Genomic DNA, 27,992 nt, shown 5'->3' with positions numbered 1-27,992 from the left:
CTGGTAAGCGTTACTCTGTACCGTACCGTTCTATTAACCAACGGCGCCTTAGAGATCAACATACTTCTTCATTATTTACTCACTAGGTAATAATCGGTTTCGCAACACATGACGACTAGATAGGAAACACAAACTGCCATATTTGGGACCTTTTTGTTATTATTGATTGGTTAACCTTTTATAAATTTTAAGCTAGAAAGACAATATTGGACGAGTTTTATCAATTTCATATAAAAGGTAGACGAATCAATATTGTGTTTAGCACTTAATCAAGAATGCATGCAAGTTTTCGAAAAACAAATATTCTGCGACCATTGACAACGTTCAACGGCGCCATTTTGACGTTTGTCTTTTGTTTCAAATTTGACGTCCCAATGACGTTAAAAGCTATTGTCTTGGATAGGACGAGTGCTGATGAACATAAGGTGACATTTTTTAAAAATGAAATGAATGAATAAAACGGCAGTAAACGAACTGTCAACCGATAAAACATAGGTTACCAAAACACCATCCGCGCTTTGTTTGTTTGTGGAATATCGTCTGTATAACTATTGATCCCTCACCCGCTCAGTGCTATAGGGAGATTTCATTGCACGTCACGCACCATCGACGTCGTCGCTTTCGGTGACATCCTTACGATCCCAAGCGCCAATCAATAATAGTAATGTCATATATGTCTGTAGTAATGGCCGACTATTAAATAAAGCATGCGTATGGGTGTGGAGGCGATTTTACTTTTATTGGTGAGGAAGTTCATATATACAATGGCATCATAAGGTAAATAATTCAAATAAATACAAATGCAAAATAATTATTTATTAATTGTACAAGCCAAATATATTTGAAAGGCATTACTTTAAAGTAGTAATAACTCTACTGTATATTATTTGATATCAGGACACATTAAAACCTACATAGTAATACCAGCCTGTATTAACTACTGTGTAATACCGTAGTAGAGAGTGTTTTGGGATTTGTTTTGTTGTATTTGGCAAAATTAAAGTTCTCTTACAGATAAAACATTATTTACATATTTTTTGCGTCTTTTCCATAGCGTCCACAACGTATTTCCAAAAATTGATGTATGGTAAGTTCATGTTATATTTCGTTTGTTATTCTGAATATAACTGAACGCTTTACAGAAGACAAAACGGTAATGCATTTAGTGCCTTAACGTCTAAAAGATCAATAAATATATTTTGCCTTGGTCAGAAAAATGTTGTTACGTTTGTATTATGCTCTAAATTCAACATCACCTGTTTATTACACAATTGAGCGTACGTACTAGATAAAAATAATACTCGCGTACGCCAAATATTGTCTCCGACTCTTTCTCTCGTGGAATCCCATGTTCAAAGTACATACCATTCAAAGACGGGTTCTCGTCGAATTCGTCAATATTTCAGTGTGTAAAAGATATTAAAATTTATGGTTATTTTTCCGGTATCAAAGAAGGTCTAAACTATTCATAAATTTCTCACCGGTGAAAGAAACTTTTAAAGGAAATTCATTGTTCGAAGAGCTTATACATTTGCTTTAAACGTCGGAGCAAGGTAAAAGTTGAGATCCTGGATCTGAAAATAGATCTGTCCTACTGCACATAACAACACCATGTCATATTATCTGTCTTAGATTATTTGTGAAAACTGTAATGTGCAATGCTTTTAAAGATACTTCAGATTGGGTAGGCAGTTAGGTTTCAGAAAGACATCTACGTGTAAATGACCACGAACATCGTGAAAGTATTGTATGTTTCGTGACTTGATAGTTTGCACATACCTGTATACCTAGAGCGGGAGTTACACTGATACACTATACGCTTTCACCACACTTAGTATAATGATACATAGATTGACAGGTTGTCACCACGTGTCGTCAATAAACTAGTACCACACTGCTCACAATTACTCCTACCAATTGGCTTACTGTTATGTAATAAAAATGCATTTTTTTCTCAATAATAATAGATCAATATATATCCAATTTTGACTTCTATTATTTGTATATAATTATAACAAGCGAGGAAAAACGCACGGCCAGACCGGGGTTTGAACCAGGAACCTTCCGACTCTATACGACGGACGCTCTACCAATTGAGCTACTTGGTCGCCGACGATCAACCCAGTAAAGTTCCGCAACATTCCTCCCTTCTTTTCTAAGTCATCGTCCCCCAAGACACAACTACTTACAACCGAGGTTCGGGTATCCCCTTGCCAAGCGTACACAAAATGCTCGAAACAAGGGTTGGTCACAGGCACCACTATAACAGGAGATGAAATATGTACTGCCAGACCGGGGTTCGAACCCGGGACCCTCCGAGCTCTGGACGGACGCTCCACCAATTGAGCTACCTGGACGCCGACGATCAATCAAATCCAGTTCCGCTAAAAAAACCTCTTCACACAAAAAGCCTAGCAAGATATTATCTTAATCAGTTGAAGCACCACCTGTGGTACCCTTCACGATATCTCGTCAAATCCCCGACAGTATGTAGGTAACTAATCACTAATAATGTAGTGAGAATCCCGTTAAGTAGAACTCAGATAATGATAACGACCTTACAATTACGTAGCTGACACTGAGTGAATGGTCATCGTTCAACATTTAACAGTGGATACCATCACCTTTTATATGAACATCTCAACGTTCCTTGCCATTCTATTGTGTGTATGAAGATCCGTACTTTAGAGAGAATATCATATTATCCAACCAATAACACTGCACTTAGTACCTGCACTGTAGAGTAACATTACTTAAGACTTACTGGTTATGCTGCGCCATATGGATGCAATGACTGTGAAGATTCGGTTGGAAATTTGTAAAGTCCAGTATGCATTGTTTTGTCCATTTCTTTATTCACCTCTCAATGGAGATGTAGGTGTAGTCATAGACATTACAACATTGTAAGTAAATGCCATGTTACGTTTGAAGATCTTACGGAAAATACTGAGAAACGATTGTATGTCTACTATGTTTGAACCACGCTGTCTCCCTATGTATTACTAGTGTAATGAGATGATTCTACTAACACTCCATAAGGATAGTCACTCATCTTCGGTAACTCGAGATTGTGTAAAGGTCACATTTGCCAACAAGGATACCGGTATATATCCCATTAACATCAGTAATATATCCTACATCAGAAGTCCATCGAAGCTAACATATCACCGCACTTCAGACACAAAAGTACCCCCAATCAATTTTTGAGTTATTCTAAACACATTTATTCCTATCTTTTCAACCACAATCAAAGGCTTAATGCGTATGACTTAAGAATAGCTCCTACTTCAGCGTGATGGGTTCAATGGGGAACTACTTCAGACAGTTGAAAAAACGACACAATGCCGCATTGGATTCACTGTCCATAATTCAAAAACGAGTAAGCAGATTGGATGCAAAACAAAAAAAAAATAAACATATGCATACATTTCTTGGCCCAGTTGTCCAAACCAAACTCAACAGTTTGCATGATAAGTATCCAGCTGTGTCTAGCGAAAGCAAATACTATCATATTCCCTGTTTATAAAACCAACTAGTTTTGTTTTAAAACAAAAGAAACTATATTTGAACATTTCAAATTTTTCGGAAGACGAAATACATATAATACATATAATTCCCCCCTCCTAACCTTTACTATACCAGTTTGATAGATAATATGTGGTCAAATCATCTGTCACAATGTCACAAGACACCTTTTTTCGATGAACAACACAGGAGGAATCTCAGAATAAATACAAGATACCTAGCTACAGTCTAGAATATAGAAAAAAGAGAATGCGACGGACCAAAACTATAAATGGACGCGCTACCAGTAAAGTCACTTATTTCCTCTGCAGGGTGGGGGATGGGAAAACAATATACCTTCTGTTTCCCAATTAATGTTTAAGAGACGACTAATGTGGGAACCCCCTGCAGAATTATGATGGTTTTTTTTACATCTTCTACGGGACCAAATATTAATCTGCTGCAAAAATTGCAACACATGGGATATGATTTGTATTTCCTTTCCTTTAAGGAACTTTTGTTTTGTTTCCTAACGCCTACCTTGGCAATACCTTGCTTCAGGCCTTATATTTGATCGTTCGCCCAAGTGGGGAAGAATAGTGATTCTGTCCCCTAACCGAGACAACTCGAAGACCGTTTAATTAGCAATAGGGGTTATGTCCCCTAACTGAGACAAACCGAAGTCCTTATAATTAGCAATAGTGGTTCTGTCCCCTAACGCGACACACCGAAGGCCTTATAGTAAGCAGTCTATCCGATTCACGTTCAGCTTAAAATATATGTTAGTAAGGACTGATTAACCCGTTGTCAGTATAATGTACAACCAATTTTTACAAACATTGATTAACGTTAAAATAACGTTATATAACGTTAAAGAAATATGTCATATCAACGTTAAAATAACATTAAAATTACATTGTCTATACGATGGTATAACGTTATGGAAAATAAGCTGATGTGTGACAGGATAGAGTGTCATACGCGGCCTACGTATCAAGGTTAGGACATATCAGTTAGATGGCACTTTTAAGTGATCCTTACATTTGGACACCATCTTCATATGACCTAATCTGTTACGATGACGCAAAATTCCCAAACAGACACAAACCGGGATCAATTCTCCTTCAAAATCGACCCTGACTATATGCTTACGAGGCTCCATTCCATTAGTAAAATCGACCCTGAATATACGCTTACGAGGCTTCACTCCATTAGTAAAATCCACCCTGACTATACGCTTACGAGGCTTCACTCCATTAGAAAAATCGACCCTGACTATACGCTTACGATGCTTCACTCCATTAGTAAAATCCACCCTGATTATACGCTTACGAGGCTCCATTCCATTAGTAAAATCGACCCTGAATATACGCTTACGATGCTTCACTCCATTAGTAAAATCTACCCTGACTAAACGCTTAATAGGCTTCATTCCATTAGTAAAATCCACCCTGAATATACGCTTACGAGGCTTCACGCCATTAGAAAAATCGACCCTGAATATACGCTTACGAGGCTTCACTCCATTAGTAAAATCCACCCTGAATATACGCTTACGAGGCTTCACTCCATTAGAAAAATCCACCCTGAATATACGCTTACGAGGCTCCATTCCATTAGTAAAATCCACCCTGAATATACGCGTACGAGGCTTCATCCCATTAGTAAAATCTGGCATGAACGAACCAGAGAGGAGTATGAAATAGAAAACGACTGGATTGAACAGTAGCAAATATATGTACCTGGTCACAATTGAAAACATCTAACAAGATATTTCTCATCATTGTGAGAAGTCTGCTGCGTGTTGAAAATCACTTAAAAATATAATGTTGTACATTTTCTTGCTTTTTAAACGTTCATCGAGATAAAATAAGAATCCTAAGTATACACTTCATACATGGAAGTGCAACAGATATAAGTTATTTGAAAAAATGTGAAATAAATACCTGTAGGTACGGGTTATAACGATGGCAGCAAAGAACACACTCTAGTGATGAAATCCAAAGTAGCTAACACATCTATGTGTTAGGGGATATATACTGGCGAATTGGAGTAAAATTGCACATACTATTTTGTAGACAAACCTTTCAGTGGCGTGTGAGCTGGATATTGTTTTATCTGTGTCTCACTCGTTGTTGTATTTCCTCCAGTTATCGGATGTATATCCTGCACTTTAAACACAGGGCAGTAATGCTGCTGTCCAAACAAACTAGCTGTTGATGTGACCGTTGACTTGTTTTTGTGGGTTTTTTTATTATCTCGAGAGATTGTTGTCTTTTTTACCATACCGAGGTCTTTGTCCTTTATATCATATAGTCGTGTATATTAATATTGCGCCATTTCAACCCATACTCATTATATTGGTGATACAGTATAGATTGTTGCCCAAGTCATTAAACCGCTCTTGTTAATCCGCCCTTAATATATTTCAAAGGTTTACACAATTGTAATGTTACTGTAAAAACTTTTACTTGGCGTGTTCTTTATTTCGCGAACAATACAAATATAGGTTTTACTTGCTACTGCCAGACCTCGCGATTGTTTCATGGACACATATTTTGCAGTCGTATCCTTATAATTATCTCATTTGTCACATGCACCCTATAAACTCATTAGAAGGCATTTAAGTTTTGAACAAATTTGATCTATTTGATAGCGATTATTAAATATCTAAAAATAAATGTTTCATTTTATTGAATTTTAGCAGTAATTAAGATTTTGTGATAAATTATATAAACATCCTATAAACTGCCTCGTTTTATGTGTTTTATATGGAGTACAATGTCAAAAATTACCTAAATCACTATTCAAAAAAGTGTAAATTGTAATGAATAAACAAAAGTTGGTAATGCTCTTTCTCAGAAGGTGTATAAACATACGAACCATGGACACGAGTTGTCATTGTAAACGTCAGCTAAATAGACAAAACGAGATGAACAATTCGTCTACTTCTTATTATACACGCATTCCTATATACATGGATTCTCTTTAATATAACCTGATCGTGGTGAACACAGGAGGGACTGATTGACATAATACTCATAAAGTATTGATCACTGACACACTGTTTTAGTCATTTATCCCCGACTGGTCATACGAAACATCTAGGTAGATAGTGCACCGTCCACAGTCCCGACGGACATTGAATGAACAGGTATACAGGACAAAGAACACCTGTCGTGATGTTACCTGTGTTTATCTTATTGTGCCTGGGTAAGTAATTAACAGAGTTTCAACGCATTTACATTTTTATACTTAAAATATGTAATGTTTAAATTTCATATGATGTGAATTTACCGCTATTTTGCAGAAGTCTTATAAAAATGTGCAATTCAATACATTGTAAACTAATTTCAAATCAACATTATGATAAATTTGCATATTTCGTTTCATTGTAATGTCTAATGCTTATATCTCTATCAAACAATGATGCTTACTATTTGTTTCGGTTGTGACATTACAAATCTTTTGGCAAATTCGTTATAGGAAGCCAAAGCACTAACAAATTAACAAATTAGTAAGCCATATACAGGTATACTACGGTTTACAGCAGAACGGATTATAATTAAACCCAGCAAAGGTTATTGTAATAGTAATATATGAATTTTGCATTAACATTTCATGACGTTATTGATGCTTAAGATTATCTTTATTTACAAACCCATAACATATGCATAGGTATAATTATTTTCTGTGCCTATTGTCAGGACTGATAGTATTAAATACTACGACATGTACAGTGTATATCTAGTTTTCGGATTTCTATATTATGATAATATCACAGATTTAGTTCCACCTTCATGCTTTTCCTAAGGTAATGAATGTCGATATGTCCGTGTTCCAGTTTTTATGTAACAGAGAAATGACCATAAGTAAGCAGTGTTACACAATATGTTCAAAGCACAGCCGTATGACACAGATCCCAAACCCCACGGTCCGGATATATGTGTATGATACATAATACAAATGTATTGGGGTAATAGTTGGGATCAGTGTCACGCCCCTGTGGTTCAAAGGACACCATCACTTCCTTTTTAAACAATGAATAATTATCAACTGCTTATATATCCAACCTAACAATATTCCAAATTTTATACCTGTTAGATATCCGGACTAATTTCCTAATGAAACATTGTAGACAATTGAAATGGGCTGTACTTTTATGGTTTTGTTTTTATAATTTCCCAATAATAGACGTTTCATGATATTTTGTGTTATAAATATCAAAATGTCAAATACCCTTTTAAAAATGACGTCACTTATGGGGATCAATTTGTGTACATTTAATTTCAATGTGATGGTTGGTAAACAGAAATATTTCATTGATAAATGACGTTTCATGATATTTTGTGTTATAAATATAAAAATGTCAAATACCCTTTTAAAAATGACGTCACTTATGGGGATCAATTTGTGTACATTTAATTTCAATGTGATGGTTGGTAAACAGAAATATTTCATTGATAAATGCACCCTTCAAAAGTGTTTGTATGTCTATTTTTATTGGGGGAAAAATGCGCACATTTATTTTCATAAACCGTTGTTTTACCTGTTCTTATAATACTCCAAACAATCCTTCCTTAATTGATTATCGATATTGAACCATATATAGAATAGTGATAGCTGTCAATGTAACCGAGTCAAATGTAAGGGGGTTCCACTGTATACAACTTTCTTCTGTGGCTCAAGATGATCCTCAACTAGAGAGAATAAGAGTTCTTTTTAAAACGATTCATATATTATTTCTCTCTTAAGATTCGAGAAAATTGAATTATATTTCACGAAACAAGTAAACTTGGAAGGCACTGTTTAATTCCACAGGTTGTTTCGAAATGGAAGTATATTTAAACCACACTTTCGGAATGTACACATGCACAACTTTGACCCACATGCATTCTTTGGGTCGTACACACAACACACAAACATTACTCATCACAATTGTAAATCATTATTAAGTATATACTGTACCGCCATACATCCATGTGTGTATATATTTATATATATAACGGTATTGACAATATGTGGTGCCACTTGTCAGTCAGGACATACATCAATCCACTGACAGGCCCACTATCATGTTGACCAATACACATTCACAGAAAAAGGGTCAGTATGGGGCTCCCCACTGGTAATTAGATGATTAACTGGTATGAACTGGTATTAACTGGTATTCGTACAATTTGTTTCAATTTTGTTTGCAATGTTACAATAGTTATATTCAGTATTATACTTGATTTTTGCAACAATAAAGAAACAGTTTAAAACCTTAAATCAGCAGTTATATAGCGGATAATATCTATTGGATACCGTTATGCTGTAATCATACAATATATATATGTATAGGTGTGCATGATATCAGTAAAGTATTTAAAAAAATGACAATAAAATTACATAAAAGCTGCTTTAAATCAAGTAAAATATTGCACACAAATTTTTAGTTTGATTACGAAAAACAGAAGGAAATGGTTAAAAATCTCCACGGTACGTCATTAACTTCATTCTTCTATGATTGTTATGCATCTAATTAGCATTTATGACTCTAAGAATTATACTTCCATTTTAGAAATATCCCATTTACGTCCAATATCGCTCCCGCCAGATAACAAACGTCAATCGGAACCAATTTAGAATGATTTTATATATTTCCAAATAGTTCTCCGAGCAAAGTTTTCGTGACGACATTCTGAGTTCACAATTAAGTCTTCGTTGATCGCGATCCAAACGGTTGGATCGGGTTGGATCGGTTGGATCGGTTTGATCGGGTTTGATCGGTTGGATCGGTTGGATCGGGTTGGATCGGTTGGATCGGGTTGGATCGGGTTGGATCGGTTGGATCACAGTTGTTCGTTAATGAAATAAGGTCGGTAGGACCTAGTATTCTAATGCTGTTTTCAGGCGAGCCTTAGACATTCCCAGGTCCGCCAGGATTTGAAAACAGACAAACCGGTTGTTCCACATAAACGAACAGGAGGTTTACAACGAGATGCAAATATTAGGTCCGAAAAAAACGTAGTCGCGGTTTTCTCATGTTTATTCCAAATTTAATGTACTGAAAGATAGGATTCTGTATAATAATCTTAGAATCCTTTGTGAATAACTTATTTTGCAAATCATTCCACCGAATTCTTGTCGCAAGAATAGCACTACAGTGATAATGTTTAATGTTTAAATATGTGACGTTGAATAAAAATTCTTGCATTTTATATCTTGAAAAAGGAAAGGTTGTCAGATTAAATATCAATTTATTCTATTTCAGGGTGTCTTATTTCATTTCAGTTGAGCAATAATCGGCTCGAGGGAAAATTCAATGAAAAAAAGATAGAGATGCATGAAATATAGCGTTAATCCTGGCAAATTGCAAATACTTTTTGCATGATGCTGTATTTAACATCCTGTGGGCTACAAGCTATTCTAGAGATGATTTCGATGTAATTACAAAAACAAAACATATTCAGACACCAATTCCTCGACGGGGCCTCAAGTATGCCAACAACATCTTATTGATCGATGCATGCTTTTCCCCATATATATATTTGTCTTGTTTCCATTTTCGTGGCCCTACAACCCATCTCATACCTATAGTTAAGACAGCTATGATATACATATGATGGGTTGCAAGAACATTTGTGACAATTATGATAAAAATATGTTGTACTAACACAAGCTATAAACCAATCCGATAAACATGTGTTTAATACGTATATCACATTACGTAAGGTGAATGATTTCAAAACTGCTTTTGCTCAATACAACCTGTTTAAACAATCGAACCAATAAACATTTAATGTTAGTGTTTTACAAACATATTTTTTTATATTAAAAATAAACACCTTGAAGTGGTAGCACAACAATTAACACAACGATGGCTTTATAAATCGCACTGCTAGGAAAATAGGAAAATCTTGAAAAATAGACTTAGCGAGTCGTCATTCGTTCTGACTCACTCAGCTCACAACAATTATTATAATTAATATCCGTCGCCTTATCCACTTACCGCTATTCAATCTTCACAATTACTAGTAAGGAACATATGATCACTGCGATCCATCAGTTAGGAATTTATCCTAAAATTGAACGAATACCATCGCACAACGATTTTCAGGAAATGAAAGAGTTGTCAAGTTAACAAAGGATTTTCTTGGGTCAAATGTTATACATTAAAACATAAACTTATAAAAGAATCCACCAACAGCAAATCAAAAATAATACGGCAAGGCAGTTGATCGAAAGTAACAAATAACTGTCATAGAGCGATTTCTTGTCAAATTTAAAACCAAAATTTAAAGCAATAATAAGGTTGAGGATACTGCTCATGTCAGGCTCAAACTAGGATGCATCAATAAGGTCACAACGTCGACCAATTAAAAAACCAGAAACAAGTCTGATCGTCCAACCTCGATTAAACCAGAAATTATAAACCATATACTATTTTTGTGCAATTTTCACTAGAGTCATATGACTTTTCAAGAGCAAATGGACAAAACAAATCGATAAAATAGAGGGAGCTGTATAATTTATGTTACAAACAGTCTTTCCCTAAGACAGGGGCTAACTAACACACTTCACTATCGTTAAGTGTAATTAAGGATACAATGGACAACCAAGGGGACAATGGATTGCTACTGATAGTCTTCTCGTCTGTGGTGGAGCTGGATCATGGTAATCTAGAATCAATGTAATTCAATTATTTTATCAGCACTTGTGTTGATGCGGATTTCGCTTTCTATCACTTTATTCATTTATCTAATAACTAAGACAACAACACATACAGAATTATAAACAAACATTAAAATTCCACTTGGTAGATGACTATATACAGTAAGCAACGGCCTCCCAAAGGACAAATTGTATATCAAAACACAACATCACCTTATTTCAACTTCTATCATAGTGGAAAAGTATTACTTATCTATTACATCATTTACACGTCTAAAATTAATATGCTATCCAACACATACAAGCAGCATCTATTCCCGCTATCGTTTACACTTTCACAAAATAAACAATATTTCGTCTTTCGGAAGGGGAGTTAAAATGGAGGCAGGTGTAAGGTAAATCACTCATTTACGTTAATGACAACACTGCTTGTTTTTAAAAAAGCCCAGTCTGTTGTTGTATAGTGGCGGCTAGAAAACAGCTTATAACGATGTACACGTGTTTACCTATGCTTAATAGAACGAGGATTTCCTGCCTGCCTTATAAGAACCCTTTAGTTAAATAAAAGCATAATTTATTCAACCAAAACCCTTTGATTCATGTCTTTTGAACGACTCAAACCGAAATAAGGAAGTTAAGTCCAATTAATCAATCATGATTTGTTATTACTTTAATAACACATTCTTTGCAAAACCCGTTTAGCAATTCTGTCGTCGTAATTTTAGTCTGATCATTTTTATGAAACATCTTGTTTTCCCTTTAAGTTTCAGTCGGCCGCAGTCAAGGTAATTTCTTCCCATGGCTTGGTAAGTGATTTTATTATCAATTACATATTATGATAATTACATAACTGATATATGTGTCACTATTTACGACTATATATGCGTTAGTCATGTCATACTATGTCAAAACACGAGTTACGGAAGAAGATATTGACAACATTCATGATGATTGATTGAGATTACATTCTATGTCCTGAGTTTACCCTCACACATAATCTACTTCTACTACTTCTATTATCATAATAGGCTCAGCGAACCATCAACACCGACAATGATATAATGACCATTAAATGGCCGATAGAATGTAATAAAAATGAAATAATAAAACAGAAAAGCAAAACTGCACAAGAAAAACGCTGAATTGTAAACGATCAATGTTGGTATGAATTTCGTTCATCTGCATGTGCTTACATTGAAGTAAAATCAACATTTCATCAATATTTAAGAAGCATGACCCCTTTTATACTATGGTACATGATGATAGGTGCTTTGACATGCAGTTTAAAAAAATGAATATTACATAGAAAACATGCAGCCCTCATTTAAATGATAATCAACAATTAAAATGCAGATGTTAAATAATCTAGTGTTTTTAAGCAACGTCATAGACCATCGTATTGAAATATTACAATTTTATGTTTCACAGAGAGCCCAGGTGGACCAAATGTTATCGGCTTTCGATCCGGGCCTGGTTTGAATTTCGGAAATGGCTTCCAGGGGATGAATGGTCCTGTCATGCCAAACTTTGTTGACAATAATTTTGGACCTGCTATGATGCCAAATTTTGTTGGTGGTAATGTTGGACCACTTGTGATGTCAAATTTTGTTGACAGTAATATTGGACCTGCTGTGACGCCAAATTTTGTTGGCGGTGATGTTGGACCAATCATGACGCCAAATTTTGTTGGCGGTGATGTTGGACCAATCATGACGCCAAATTTTGTTGACGGTAATGTTGGGCCAGCTGTGATACAAAATATCAATGATGCTAATATTGGACCATCTGTGATGCCAAATGTCAATGATGCTAATTTTGGACCAGCTGTGATGCCAAATGTCAATGATGCTAATTTTGGACCAGCTGTGATGCCAAATGTCAATGTTGCCAATTTTGGAGCACCTGAGATGCAAAATATCAATAATGCAAATATTGGACCATGGCCAGCTGGTATGCGTAATATGAATGCCGCTAATATTGGACAATCTGTGATGTCAAATTTCAATAATGCTAATATAGGACAGGCTGTGATGCAAAATGTCAATAATGCTGAAATTAGACGTGATATGATGCTAGATGGCAATAATGCTAACACTGGACCAGCCGTGATGCCAAATGGCAATTTTGCTAATACTGGACAAGCTACGAATCGAAATATAAATGATGCTAATATGGGACCAGCTGTGATGCAAAATTTACCAAGACAAAATGTAATTCAAACGGTCGCTACATCAAACCAGCAAAGAGGACTTGCACGGATTCTTCCTTTTCCCCAAGTGATACCACAGATACCAGGCCTGCCGAGAGTATCCGTACCTAATCCTGGTTCACAAACAAATAACATGGCTTTTGATGATTTCGGACAGCAAATGCCTAACCAACAGCAAATACGACAGAATGCCAATACTGCAAGTAAGAATATCATGTTTTCATGACATTGTATTATTATTTTCATTTTCATTCTCTTATTTCAACATTTATCAAATCCAAACCTTCAAACGTTAATTTAGTATAATATCAGGCTAATTACAGTAATAACCTATAGATCTATATTATCAATCTACTAAACAAGTTGTAAGGGTTTTTAAGTAAAATAAGTATTGACAAATTGCTAATATCAGATAGATAACATTGATATAAAGTGTAGTTATATTTCATCAATCTTTCGAATAAGTTGTAAGGGTTTTTTATAACAAACAAAATGTATTGACAAATTGTCAATTTCAGATGAATAACATAAATATGCTTATATAGTTAGTATGAAATGGTTCCCTTGGGAAATTAGGTTGGCACAAGGTCATATACGGTAGTTTGATTTCAATGTTGTTTTTCAGAATAAATGAAATATAAAATATTTACACTTCTAAGATAACAACCCGTGTCTACTACTTCTGAAATCTTAAACATTAACCGATTTGATAGTCAGAATTTTTACACAAAAGCACACTTTTTACTGACAAGACATCTAGTAATATTAATTACGTACAGATATGTATACGTGTTATATATGTTCTACATCAATGCACACTTTAAGAAAACGGGAGATATCATAGTTTGAACTCAACCGTCATTCAAACTGAAAACGAATAAAACAAGAGCAGAATTCCAACACAAACGAATGAATAACACTGAGACTTTTCAAAAAGTACAAGTAGCATAAGACAAGATGTTGCGGAGGGATAAGTATCCTCTTCTTCATCTGCAACAGCTGAAATATAGGTCAAACATTTTAATGCCATGTAATTAAAAAGGGACACCGGGTTAATGGTATGACTAGTGTGTTGTTCCCTTTCCGCTTTTTGCAAGGGTCGCCATGTAAAGATTTCCTTTGTTCATATTTTGCTCTAGTTTTATCAGTTTGGCGTTAATGCTTATGTTGATACTACCGTATTCATGTTCTTTTAAAGATTTTTTTTAAAGTGTTTTTAAGGATTTGTTTTCCTTAACATTGATAAATATGTTGTCTTCTGTTTAAGATCGCGGTGGAGCCGAATTTGTAAACTTTGCACAACGACCAATAGGTAATCGTTTGGCACCGATCAACAGTGGCGTTCAACCCGTGCAGGCAGTCAATGATGTCAACCGACGGCAAGGTATTGGTATGTCACGTCTGGTTAAACTCGTTTAGACAACTGAGGGCAAGCTATTGGTATGTCACGGCTGGTAAAACTCGTTTAGACAACCGAAAGCAAGGTATAGGTATGTCACGTCTGGTTAAAATCGTTTAGACAACCGAGGGCAAGGTTTTGGTATGTCACGTCTGGTTAAAATCGTTTAGACAACCGAGGGCAAGGTTTTGGTATGTCACGTCTGGTTAAACTCGTTTAGACAACCGAGGGCAAGCTATTGGTATGTCACGTCTGGTAAAACTCGTTTAGACAACCGAAGGCAAGGTATTGGTATGTCACGTCTGGTTAAACTCGTTTAGACAACCGAGGGCAAGGTATTGGTATGTCACGTCTGGTTAAACTCGTTTAGAAAACCGAAGGCAAGGTATTGGTATGTCACGTCTGGTTAAACTCGTTAAGACAATCGAGTGCAAGCTATTGGTATGTCACGTCTGGTTAAACTCGTTTAGACAACCGAGGGTAAGGTATTGGTATGTCACGGCTGGTTAAACTCGTTTAGACAACCGAGGGCAAGGTTTTGGTATGTCACGTCTGGTTAAACTCGTTTAGACAACCGAGAGCAAGGTTTTGGTATGTCACGTCTGGTTAAACTCGTTGAGACAACCGAGGGCAAGGTATTGGTATGTCCCGTCTGGTTAAACTCGTTTAGACAACCGAGGGCAAGGTATTGGTATGTCACGTCTGCTTAAACTCGTTTATACAACCGAGGGCAAGGTATTGGTATGTCACGTCTGGTTAAACTCATTAGGACAACCAGCTTCGTTCAGCCTGGTATGGTCCGATTCAAATCCAGGCGTCGTGGCAATTGTAGCGAATCACAATACACATGATCGAAAATGAGTTGCATAGAGCATGTTCCTCTTTCGAGGGAGGCATGAGGAATGGGGGATGGGTAAGAGTATTCCCGCGCAAACATTGTCCATGTTATATGTCTAATATAATGTTAAATGCATTTACATGGATATAAAAGAAAAATAAGCTGCTGTGAACGAGAAACATTTATGGCGCTGATTTTCCTTATAAAAAGAAAAATATCAGGCCGTTGATAATATTTGTGCATGAATTATTAATTAGCGAATATCTTTCCATAAAATACATCCATTTGTTTTTATTAAAGACCACGGATGTTTTGTTTACATATACGTACGACATGGAAGCATAAAAAAACTCGTATTGGCACTTGACTATTAAGATGCATGATTGTAGAAACTACGGAACGGATGCAAACTGCGCAATTATTGCCGAAATGACGGTCAAAATCCGTTCACGTTATCACTTTTGTTAAATTTGTCATAACATATTTGAATAAGGCTGAAAAAGCAACCATGCCTATACTCATACGCATGAAATATTAAAAACAAAAACTTTGTCATTAATAAAGATAATAAAATCTTAATACATTAAACCATACACTGGTGGTTTGTTCAATGTACAGTGGACTCCACTGTGCCGTCAAATTTAATTTGGACTTTTCTTTTAATAATCCATACGATCCATTTTCAGACGTTTGCATGGTATAAAACAATAATTGAATACTATGATAAAGGTCTTCTGTGAGATTCCTTTATCATGACAATGGGTTGTTTATATAGATATTTTTTTACTTTGTATCCTTAGAAAAGTTTCGTATATATCTATGGACAAGAACTTCAACTTAACTTAAGCGTAAGCTTTAATTAGCATTTCATTTTGATAAGTGAGCCATGGAATTTAGAGGAAGATCTATCATACAACATTTGTTGACAATTAATACATATATTTCCTAATCCGCAGTTCCTATGTTGCCTTTGAGGAATTTTCGAAATACTAATCGGGGTGTCTCATTGAATATACCTGCAGTTATGCCAGCCCTACCATCTTTCGAAGGACGTTTCAATGCTGGTCTTGATTTCAACGACCCAAGGATTCGAACCCCGTCCGCGGCGGCCGCTGCAGCTTCCTCCAATGGGCAACGTGCTAACAATAATGGGCTTGGACAGAACTTGGTGCCCCAAAATATCGGCTTAAATGGAGGAACTGGACAAAACTTTCAGGTTGGCCAGAATTTAGCACTTGGTCCGGGTTTTCAAGGTGGAGTTAATTTCGAACCGGGCTTCCGTTTTCCAGGCAATGGTTTCCAATTTAACCAACCAGGATCGTTTCCTTTTAACGCAAGACCAGTTGGATTTAATGATGATGGATTCCAGACCTTCATTCCTGGGACACAGTTTTCCGACTTTAATGATTTCCGATTTGGAGGACCACCACAAGGCGGGTTTACTTCTCCGGCTCCTTTCGATGCTAATACGTTTCCCGGATTGTCATTCCCTGACCAAAGAGGAACAAATTTCTTAGGTGGAAACAACCTTATGGTAAATGACTTCGGATTTAACAATTTTCCAGGAGGACCTGTAATGACTTTGTGAATGTGAATCAGGGTAAGTTGTATGTTATGTGTATCTTGTCGTTCCTTATGTGTGAAATATTACACAACAATGCCATGTTTTTGTAGCTGTTGCTATTTAATAAGTCTGACATAAAATATCGCGACATAGAAGAATGTTTGATATCCGCAAAGAATGTTAGGATTGCGTTAATATTAGTTTGTGAATGTATTTCATATTACCTCATAAATGTTGTTATTGATATATGTTAAACTAAACAGGCGATGATTAAAAGTGTTTATGTTTTAGGTGCGATGAAACAGAATATGGTGTTTTGAGGACAGTGGTGGGCAGTTTGAAATAAAATGAAAGAGTATTTTGGACGACATCGCAAAACATTTCTCATTTTCATATTTAGCTTTAACATTCCAGCTCCATATCATCAAGCGTTTCTGTATGATTGTTTTTTTGCATTAAATTTCATGCATTTTCCGAAATGTGTTTTTTTTACATAGAATTTATTGTTTTTGTTTGAATATATTTTAATTTAAAAAGAGCTATTTCAAATGATAGTTTAGATTTCTGTTGCGTTGCATTATTCTAGTTTGACCTTTTAACTACAGTACAAAAGCCATGAAGAAATATTGTGTACTTATCGAATTCAAAGGTACATAAACGTTTCATTTACGGTATCATATTCTAAATTTAGCCGTCTTGTTTTAAATACGTAAAGATACATTGTAACGATCACGTCACTTAAAGGACAATTGACATGGCGTTATGAAACTCCACTATGATAATATTTAAAAATAGACATTGACATATAAATCTATTGGCTTGCGTCTTTTATCATAAGTAAATCAACATCTTCAATTATTTTTATCAAATTTCCAATTATCAATAAATTTATAAACGAGCAAAAATAAACCAATTAAATGAGGCTCTGCTGCGATAAAAAGACAACTTCTAAACGAGTTTCATATCAATCATATTAATGATAAAATACTTTTTAACAAGAAATAAAGAATGCATGCGAATTTTCGCAATAATCTTCGAAATCAACATCTCGACCTCATTTAAATTGTGTTCAATAAGACCGATCAGTTCTATCATGACAGTGTCTTAGTTTTGACGTCACAACGACCGGTATTATAAGAGGTAACAAGCAAAGTATAACATAATAGATAATTAGGTAATCGTATGTAAAATAGTTCGTCGTTTAATTAACAATAATAACTAAGATAATTTAATTTTATAAACACAGCACATACATAATCTTTTTTAATGTTACACACAGCAAAATAGTAGTAAGAAACGTCAGTTTTTCCATAGTATTAACTGAAACAAAACTTACAAAACCAGAGAGAAGAAAAGCAGTCGATATCTGTGTGTTGAATAACAGGATGTTTCACGAATGTTTTTAACTGAAGGCATTTCCTTGCCGTACATCGTTTTCTGTTGGGGTTTTTTTTTTCATGAAGAAAGTACTATAGGGGTTGAACAAAAACCTTAACTAAGAAAATGTCCTAAATTTCAGTAACGCTTTCAAATATTTCAGGAATTTATGAGTTAAGAATCGTTCATGACACCAAGACATGACAAGATAAACTATAAACGCTACAGTCTTTCAATGGTAGCGAGTTGCCTTTTGTTTCTAATACACTAGAAAGTAACAAGCACGTAACACCTTGAGTTTGGATTAAGTTTCTTGACACTTATCATTTTACAGACGGTGGACATCGTCACGTGACTAAAAGTCCTAGAAAACCACAGCGATTTTACTATTTCATGGTCCATGTCCTGTTTTACCAACATCTAGGGTAAGAGATGGGAGGAGAGAATCAAACACTATACAAACATGTCGGCATATAAAAGTCCTACTGTCAGATGTAGAAATTGGGTTCGAAACCTCGGTAGTTTTGGTCTTTCCCAATGTGTAGGATATCTGTATCCCACATACTGAGAGATGATAGATTTTATTTATCACCGAATAGCTTTGTGTGCACTTAAATCATTTAGAGATAAATTAATATATGTTTTACATTTGCATTTTGTTGTGATATAGTATAACATTTAAACAATCAAAAATGAATGATGGTGTGGTTCATTTGAAATGTTATATGACTATCCAATGTGATGAAAATGTTATTTCAATTTGTACCAACGATTGTTGTCAATTTACACTATTTCACAAAACGTAAAATCAGTTCCAATAAGAATATGTGTTTATTTCGATTGAATTGAATTTGGGTTAAATCTAAGACCGTTTCCTGACCTCCGAATCAGGTTCCTCAGAATGTACCCTGTATTCCATTCCGACATATTTTTTGTCATTTTTGTCAATTTCAATATTCTGAACAGTTAAATTTGGGACTGAGAAATAGTTTATACAAAAACGAACCCTGATGTATATTTCAGAAAACTTGAAGTAAATATTTGGGGATATACTCTTATTTTAGTTCTTTTCGTTATTTCTCTCTATTGAATATGTTGTTGTTGTTGTTGTTGTTGTTGTTGTTGTTGTTGTGCTGATTCCTCAATGAGATAATCTGTTAAAGCGTTACAAGTTGAGTGCGCTTACAGAAGTATATCTACAGTAATAAACCAAATGAGGTAATTTTAAGAAATAAACATTACGTTTTACTCATTCTTGTATACATCTAGTCGCATCTCAATTGACAAGGATATTGAGTTCTTTTACAAGTACCTTGAATATCAATCAATGTATAAGGTACACCTTGAGGTATTTGATATTACTTCAGTTCAAATCAATGGACAACATGCGCATNTCTTTTTTAACTTATAATTTATATTTAAAATTAAAAATGCCCGCCTTATCGACAGTCCACACAATTTCGTTCAATAGTTTGAACAGCGTATTGTCGCGTGCTGATTGGCAAACAGAGTAGTACTTTGAAATTTTAACAAACACTTCAATTTTATTCCACAATTCAGTATCGATACAATTGCGTATGATATGTCTATAGGGTGATTTAAGTTTATCAATAGAACTCCGAGCTGAAAGTTAGATTTAAAATTGTTTCGATTTTTCCCCGGAACAAATTTCGCGCATGGACAAATACAGTAAACACCGTAAATCCGATCTTGCCCTCCACGAGGGAGTTATTTTTGGAATTAATTCGAACTTTTCTCATTTTGTAAAGAATCCAGGGGTGAATTTATTTGTTGATTGTATGGGAACCTGCCAACAATCGATATATTCTATAACATCCTCGTTATTTGACCTGTCGTCAGAAACTGAGGAACCGTGCGTTTGAAGTGAGTGATCTTGCGACGGAGCACAGGTTCGTTACAAATGTCTGAAATGTTTATATGTGCTGTGACTCATATCAGTAGGTCTGTAACATATGTGTCAGTAGGTCGATAGAATATATATGTGTATTTTAAACATTTGTAACGAGCCCCTGTTGATCAGTGCAGTGTAACAGACGATATTTCTGATAAATTGCATGAGCGTTAAAATTGTTTCCATTGCGGGCATTGTCGATTTCAACCGATGTGCATTTGTACGATATTGCAGACCTTGGTCTTGTTTTCGTTGTAATAAAAGTGTTTTTTATCTTATTTTTTTTTATTTTGCACATAAATTTACAATGACATTGTCAAATCTCACAATGCCCATCGATATTTCAGCAGCCGTCATGTTTATTTATATTGGATTAATACGCTAAGAATTGTGTCTCGTGATGAATGGTAATTAAAGTACCATCAACGACACAGCTTTCAAAGAGGCTATATAGTGTCAATGCCATGCAAATGTAAATATAATGGGAATGTTCTCCTTCTTTTAACACACACACACAAAAACAAGCAAAACATGAAGAAAAGTATTCCTCTAATCATGATTAAAATTGGTCAGAAATATTAAGTATCATTAATCACCTTTTTTCAAATATGTGAAAAAATAATAATAATCAAACGCAACTTGATGAACTGGTTTATTTAACAACGACACCCAACATTAGGAATACAAGCCTCTCCCTTAGTGCAGCACTCGACCTTCCCTGGCAGGTACTCGCACGTTTTGGTTCCAATCTTACACGATGATAGTGTCTCACGCTTAGACTGTGGAGAACAAAATGTTTAAAAAAAAACGTTTATTACTATTGACAAAATATGTGTGGCAATGGTTATGAAATAATAGATGTTGTTTTCGTATTAGGGGATGCGTAGGTTTGTTTGGGTATAAGGGGATGCGTAGGCTTGTTTTGTTTTGGTATTAGGGGGATGCGTAGGTTTGTTTTGGTATTAGGGGGATGGGTAGGTTTGTTTGGGTATTAGGGGAATGCGTAGTCTTGTTTTGGTATAAGGGGGATGCGGAGGTTTGTTTTGGGATAAGGGGGGGGCGTAGGTTTGTTTTGGTGTTAGGGGATGCGTAGGTTTGTTTGGGTATCAGGGGAATGCGTAGGCTTGTTTTGGTATAAGGGGGGTGCGTAGGTTTGTTTTGTTTTTGGGGGATGCGTAGGTTTGTTTTGGGATTAGGGGGATGCGTAGGTTTGTTTGGGTATAAGGGGATGCGTAGGCTTGTTTTGTTTTGGTATTAGGGGGATGCGTAGGTTTGTTTGGGTATTAGGGGAATGCGTAGGCTTGTTTTGGTATAAGGGGGATGCGTAGGTTTGTTTTGGTATAAGGGGGGTGCGTAGGTTTGTTTTGGTATTAGGGGGGGGGGGATGCGTAGGTTTGTTTTGGTATTAGGGGGATGCGTAGGCTTGTTTTGGTATTAGGGGGATGCGTAGGTTTATTTTGGTATTAGGGGGATGCGTAGGTTTGTTTTGGTCTTAGGGGGATGCGTAGGTTTGTTTTGGTATTAGAGGGATGCGTAGGTTTGTTTTGGTATTAGGGGGATGCGTAGGTTTATTTTGGTATTAGGGGGATGCGTAGGTTTGTTTTGGTCTTAGGGGGATGCGTAGGTTTGTTTTGGTATTAGAGGGATGCGTAGGTTTGTTTTGGTATTAGGGGGATGTGTAGGTTTGTTTTGGTATTAGGGGGATGCGTAGGCTTGTTTTGGTATTAGGGGGATGCGTAGGTTTATTTTGGTAATAGGGGGATGCGTAGGGTTGTTTTGGTATTAGGGGGATGCGTAGGTTTGTTTTGGTAATTGGGGGATGCGTAGGTTTGTTTTGGTATTAGGGGGTTGCGTAGGTTGGTTTTGGTATTAGGGGATGCGTAGGGTTGTTTTGGTATTAGGGGGATGCGTAGGTTTGTTTTGGTATTAGAGGGATGCGTAGGTTTGTTTTGGTATTAGGGGGATGTGTAGGTTTGTTTTGGTATTAGGGGGATGCGTAGGCTTGTTTTGGTATTAGGGGGATGCGTAGGTTTATTTTGGTATTAGGGGGATGCGTAGGTTTGTTTTGGTATAAGGGGGATGCGTAGGTTTGTTTTGGTATAAGGGGGATGCGTAGGCTTGTTTTGTTTTGGTATTAGGGGGAGGCGTAGGTTTGTTTTGGTATTAGGGGGATGCGTAGGCTTGTTTTGTTTTGGTATTAGGGGGAGGCGTAGGTTTGTTTTGGTATTAGGGGGATGCGTAGGCTTGTTTTGTTTTGGTATTAGGGGAATGCGTAGGTTTGTTTTGGTATTAGGGGGATGCGTGGGTTTATTTTGGTAATAGGGGGATGCGTAGGTTTGTTTTGGTATTAGGGGGTTGCGTAGGTTGGTTTTGGTATTAGGGGATGCGGAGGTTTGTTTTGGTATTAGGGGGATGCGTAGGTTGGTTTTGGGATTAGGGGATGCGTAGGTTTGTTTTGGTATTAGGGGGATGCGTAGGTTTGTTTCCAGAAGGAAATATTGGCCCTCGGAAAACGGAAGGACGCAACACCACTACCAGAGCAAGAGGGCAACAAACAGAAAAATAACCAGCTTACAAAAACAAAATCTATCATTCATAAGGTAAAATGTACTAATTTCCAATCTACACAAACCAAATACGAATCTCCGACGAGGATACGCGCTACCGGGTAATTTCATGTTTTTTCATCGTTGAGTGTGCGCGCTCCATAGGATGTTTTTTTTTCTCCTGGTCACGTGATCATAGGTAAAGTTTAACATTTTTTAGCGAAAAAATATATTTTCGAAACAAAACTATACAGAGCACATTACCTATTGTAACTTATCAAAAGGTATTTGAATATTGATTTGTAAATATCTATAATTTGAATAAACTGAGGTATGCCGTACTGAATAATGCAAGATGGTATATAGATTCTTCATCCAGTGATTGGTTAATCATTTTCATCTAATTCGGATTTTGAACATTTCAAAATGAAACAAAGAGATCTATCGAGCCATTATTTTTTACAATTTAAAATTAATGATTGCGTATTTGGACGAAAAGTTTCTTAATTGGTATGAAAAAACATCACACAGCTGTGTTGAAGCCTCTATTTTATTATACTTCAAAGTTATTGATACTGGTCAAAGTCAATCTGAATGTTCGTAAAGCGAACCATCTGAGAAATTTAAGCATTCGTTATGGGATGAATGTCCAGGATTTTTACCAATTAAATTAACGAAAATATTTACCAATAATTCAACCGTTTTAAGGATGGCCTCGGAATGGAGAGACATGTATACAATGAAACTGTGGTGGAATGCTATTAACAACGCGGTAATTTGAAATAACAGGCACCGTGCGCCTTGCTCCAAGCCTATTCCAATTTAATAATGTGATTCAAATAATCAACACTTCATGACTACTTACCAGTTTACTTATATAGATATATAACAATAACAATGCCTGAAAGTTGTATTTTGATATATTCAGTATTCTTCTTTCGATTTGTTCAAAGGATACAAATATTTTGTCTACTTTTGTATTTCTCAGCATTATAATGACCTCGGAATGAAGTGGGTATCGAGTATACCAACTAGATCACTGGACAGGTACGTACCGGCGGTCGCTGGCTGCCTAGGAGACCGTCGATTACTTGACTCCAATCTTTTAGTGTCCAGGTGGGTTCCGCCTGTATCAGCACGTCATTGATCATAAAGGCTGGAGTCCATGCTACTCCTCCTGCAAAAAGGGAGGTTAGTATAGTCTCTTTCTCCAGCTTGGGGGTAACACCTCAAAATCTCAAGCCAACGAGTAAGCTTCCTAACTGTCTACCCAGAGGCTTGCCGATGGCAAGACTTTTAAGAATCTTACCCTGAGGGTTGAGATTTTTCTGTGTTCTCCCACCCCAACACCCGTCTTTACCCTCGGGTAAGACAGAAAATAAATACTTTACTCTTACTAGAAGTGTGGAGTATCTGTCTAATCGGGAAAAAATCAAACTAACACAGGCATAAAGGGAGATCATCTTAAAAACGATGAAAAATCGCAGAAAACGGGGATAAATCCAATCTTCCAAACGGCAAGTAAATTAGGTACATATTTTTTAAATATTTCTAGGAATAAGCGTTTCCAACAAAAACATATCTTTCGAAAGAAGTACATTTTTAAAACCCAAATGATGCATACTTATATTGTGGAGTAGCCATTAATGAATTCAGGTTTATTCAAAATATGACTTCTATATTGCATTTTTTTCTGTTTCATTCATGAATAAGCCTGTAAATACCATACACATGATTTAGGTAAAATACAATTCTTATTCTTTAAAATTCTTTAAATGACCCACTTATTTCAAGTTTTACTTTCCAAGATTGATATTTCGGTGAACATTTATCCATAGAATATATCCAGCAGTATCCGATTCACCGTTCTACTATTCAGATTTTAAGAAATGTTCAATTGTTTTTCTGATTCATGAAAATACAAAAGCCATGATTTCTTCCACTTGAGATGTTTATTGGTGAACTTACTTGTTGCAGTGTATTTCCAATCTAAGCGGGTGCTTTCTTCTATAGCCGAGTCTTTGTACATGACGTTAAATGCATTTCCACTTAGTTGCAGGCTCGTGGCTATAGATGCATACATGCTATAATGAAAATAACATAATTGTAAATAATAACGCACAACAGCCTGTATGACTTTGTTTCTATTTACTATTCGTACAAACAAATAAACGTGTCTCCCCAACTGAACTACAGTACCCATTAAACATGGTTTGAAATCAGTGAGTGATGATTATCTGTTACACGTCTTCAATTCTTCTAGATTGTATCAGGACGTGATCAATTTGCTCAAATTAAATCATGTTTTGATGCCCAAAACTTTCCATTTTCAAACTCTGATATCTTATCTGTCATTTTCTGACAGCATTGTTTTTTTTACATTCTTTTCGTTATCTATTACGTCACACAAGGAAGAGAACAATCCCCGCTGACACCAGTGAAAATTGAACTTCGTGATCTGAAATGATTACCACAAACAACGTTAACAGAATTAAGCTATACCGTCACTTGACTTACGCCTGTACTACGCTCTCCGTCTTATTGTGTGTAGCGTCATTAGAAAATTCATTTATCTGGGCATAAACAGCACCCAACCAGCGGTACGTCTGGTTCCCAGAGCTCAGTACGTCAACAATTTGCGCTCCCTAAAATAATACGATGGCTTGTTGAAATAATCACTAAATTTACAAAAATAAGCACAAATTCAAACAACTACATTTCTTTTTTACAAAGAGTCAACGCAGAAAGCCGACGTAAACAGTACTGCACCATATAGTCACTCTTACCATTTATAACACATCAGTAGTACTTAATTGTTCAACAGATTAAAATTCATCAATTAAAATGTTCCGTAATGATGTCATTTTAGCCCATTATGATTCATATGTAATCAATAACGTTAACGCAACAGCAAACCCGCACTACGAACCAAAAACGAACCAAAACGAAAGGCCAACAGCATCAGCCGATGAGACAATAATCAGGAAAGTCATTGCAGAAAATCTCCCTATGTAAAATTACTTAAAAACTACAGGCGAAACAACGTGTTTTGTATTATCATTTCATGTTTTCTGCATCACCAATTGCCCCCAAAACAACGCATGACCTTGACAACACATCATATTGCAATATATTGCAAACATTATTTATAAAAATGTTGCCTGTTTTGATAGAATTGTATTCGCATTAGCATTTTGGAGGCAATTATTCTTTTACAAAATATACCAAAATATACATAACAACTTACCTTGGCCGCTAGAAAGGAGTTTCTATGGTAAGGCAATGGAAATTGATGTGTGATGAGTCTGACGTTTTGCGAACCATAGTGATCAGCCACTTGGAGAAGAGTTGGGAAGGCATTCAGGCTATCGGGACACAGTGGTCCTAGGAATGCTGACAACTGTATAGGGGCTGAGGTGTTCCCCTTTCCATAGGTGAAGCCAAGAGGCTTACTCGGGAGGGGGACCTGGCCGCATACTGCCCCGATAAAGGCAGAGACAACTAACAAAGCACTGTACTTCATTGTGGAGAGTATAATGTTAACTCTGTATTTCCCTATAGGCCTATATATATATATATGAGTGATAGTGGTTATCAAGGTGGTCATGTGCAAGGTTTGATAATATTTGCATCTGACCACAGGGACCAGATACACTACTGGAAGTCAAATAGACAAATTAATAGCTGTATGTCCTATATATACATGTGTATATATATATTACTATAAACTACTTATGTTGATATCAGTGACTGACCCCTGTGTACTAGTATCAGGCGTTACGTTGAGGTGTATGCTTTTCTCATGATTTAATTCGTGTCCAGATTACAAGCAACCACGTGACTTAAGATAACGAGCAGAATACAGGTGTACAATAGGTATAGGTTGTCTAGGGAAGACTTTACCATATATCAACTTCCTTTTATCTGAAGATCGCTGACTTAATACATGCTTATATACAGCGAGGATTCAGAAATCAACTAATTGTTGAGCGCTTACATAGAATACCAGAAACTAACTAAAAGCATAAAATCATAAATATATGTATAAAAAAAAGGCAAGCGGCCATAACACCTAATCAACAGAAAAACACACACCTGATAATCAGTATAATGGTTTCGAAATATAAAAACAAACAAAACAAAAACGGGTCCCACTTTCAAGAACTTTCTTGAGCTGACGACAATCCTTTCACCTAACATGTGTCTTAGGAGAGCATTACTGGACTAAGGAAATCATTTATTTTCGTGTGTGCTTTCTTATTAGTCCCCCACCGGTTCCCGGGGGGTCCGTCCGGCCGTCCGGCCGTCCGAGAAGTTTGCCCGGGACATATTTTTTACTATTTAACCTGGAGTTACCAGATTTGGTTTACATAAACTTTACAGGGACATCTTGGGGTGGCGGAGTGCAGAGTGCAAGAATCAGGTCGCTATGACGTCACAATGACCTATGCTTTGACCTTTGCCTTAACTTTTGAAAAAAAACGTGTACGGGACATATTTTCTGTACTATTTCACCTGGAGTAACCAGATTTGATGTCCAAGTACATCTTGGGATGACGGAGAGCAGAGGTCAAGAATTTGGTCACTGTGACCTATGACTTGTCCTTTGACCTTTACTTTTGAAAATGTTTGTCCAGGGAATAACTTCTATACTATTTCACCTGGAGTAACCCGATTCGGTGTACAATGACATCTTGGGATGGCAGAGTGCAAGAACTGGCACAATATAATAGCAACATCAATAAAAGGTAGCTTGCAGACTACACATCAAACTAAAATGACATACAGAAGCTTCATACATTTTAACATAGAAAATTTCAATAAAGACATGGAAACTTCACCTCTGCCTACCACCACTGAACAGTCAAAATTATCATCCGAATCTGTAAATGAAATGTATGAAAATTTCGAAAATTCAGTAACCAACACTATAAACAAGCATGCACCAATGAAAACCCAATCAAATCGCAAGATAAACTTCCCCTGC

General features: G+C 36.1%; 2 protein-coding genes across 3 annotated transcripts; one reads left to right on the top strand and one right to left on the bottom strand.

Moving 5' to 3' along the window:
• Window positions 1-6,637: 6,637 nt before the first annotated feature.
• On the top strand, window positions 6,638-17,662 carry LOC110463142 (putative uncharacterized protein DDB_G0286901). 2 transcript variants are annotated; one of them, XM_021517513.1, is made up of 6 exons: window positions 6,638-6,717; window positions 11,925-11,966; window positions 12,589-13,572; window positions 14,637-14,753; window positions 16,629-17,206; window positions 17,462-17,662. In XM_021517513.1, the coding sequence occupies exons 1-5, from the start codon at window positions 6,651-6,653 to the stop codon at window positions 17,192-17,194; spliced, it is 1,776 nt and encodes a 591-aa protein (XP_021373188.1). In that variant the 5' UTR covers window positions 6,638-6,650; the 3' UTR covers window positions 17,195-17,206; window positions 17,462-17,662. The 2 variants fall into 2 exon arrangements, with proteins under 2 accessions (XP_021373188.1, XP_021373187.1); XM_021517512.1 differs by having other exon boundaries at window positions 14,637-14,759.
• Window positions 17,663-21,094: 3,432 nt separating this feature from the next.
• On the bottom strand, window positions 21,095-26,582 carry LOC110463132. The gene is made up of 5 exons (XM_021517499.1): window positions 26,253-26,582; window positions 25,523-25,650; window positions 24,974-25,089; window positions 24,061-24,182; window positions 21,095-21,238 (listed from the first exon to the last, which is right to left on the bottom strand). The coding sequence occupies exons 1-5, from the start codon at window positions 26,526-26,528 to the stop codon at window positions 21,116-21,118; spliced, it is 765 nt and encodes a 254-aa protein (XP_021373174.1). The 5' UTR covers window positions 26,529-26,582; the 3' UTR covers window positions 21,095-21,115.
• Window positions 26,583-27,992: the final 1,410 nt, after the last annotated feature.

Source organism: Mizuhopecten yessoensis, unplaced genomic scaffold, assembly GCF_002113885.1.
Source record: "Mizuhopecten yessoensis strain PY_sf001 unplaced genomic scaffold, ASM211388v2 scaffold10867, whole genome shotgun sequence".
Classification (NCBI taxonomy): domain Eukaryota; kingdom Metazoa; phylum Mollusca; class Bivalvia; order Pectinida; family Pectinidae; genus Mizuhopecten; species Mizuhopecten yessoensis.
Note: the sequence above shows the minus strand (reverse complement) of the source record. Positions and strands in the feature narration are given on the sequence as shown.

Bases quoted from the DNA above. Each gene is read 5' to 3' on its own strand.
- LOC110463132 (XM_021517499.1), bottom strand. From the start codon at position 26,528: ATGAAGTACAGTGCTTTGTTAGTTGTCTCTGCCTTTATCGGGGCAGTA. The intron at 24,183-24,973 runs GTAAGTTCACCA...CCCTTTTTGCAG, and splicing joins TTGGAAATACACTGCAACAA to GAGGAGTAGCATGGACTCCA. The intron at 21,239-24,060 runs GTACGTACCTGT...TGTTCTCCACAG, and splicing joins TAGGCAGCCAGCGACCGCCG to TCTAAGCGTGAGACACTATC.
- LOC110463142 (XM_021517512.1), top strand. From the start codon at position 6,651: ATGAACAGGTATACAGGACAAAGAACACCTGTCGTGATGTTACCTGTG. The intron at 6,718-11,924 runs GTAAGTAATTAA...TTTCCCTTTAAG, and splicing joins GTTTATCTTATTGTGCCTGG to TTTCAGTCGGCCGCAGTCAA. The intron at 11,967-12,588 runs GTAAGTGATTTT...TATGTTTCACAG, and splicing joins TAATTTCTTCCCATGGCTTG to AGAGCCCAGGTGGACCAAAT.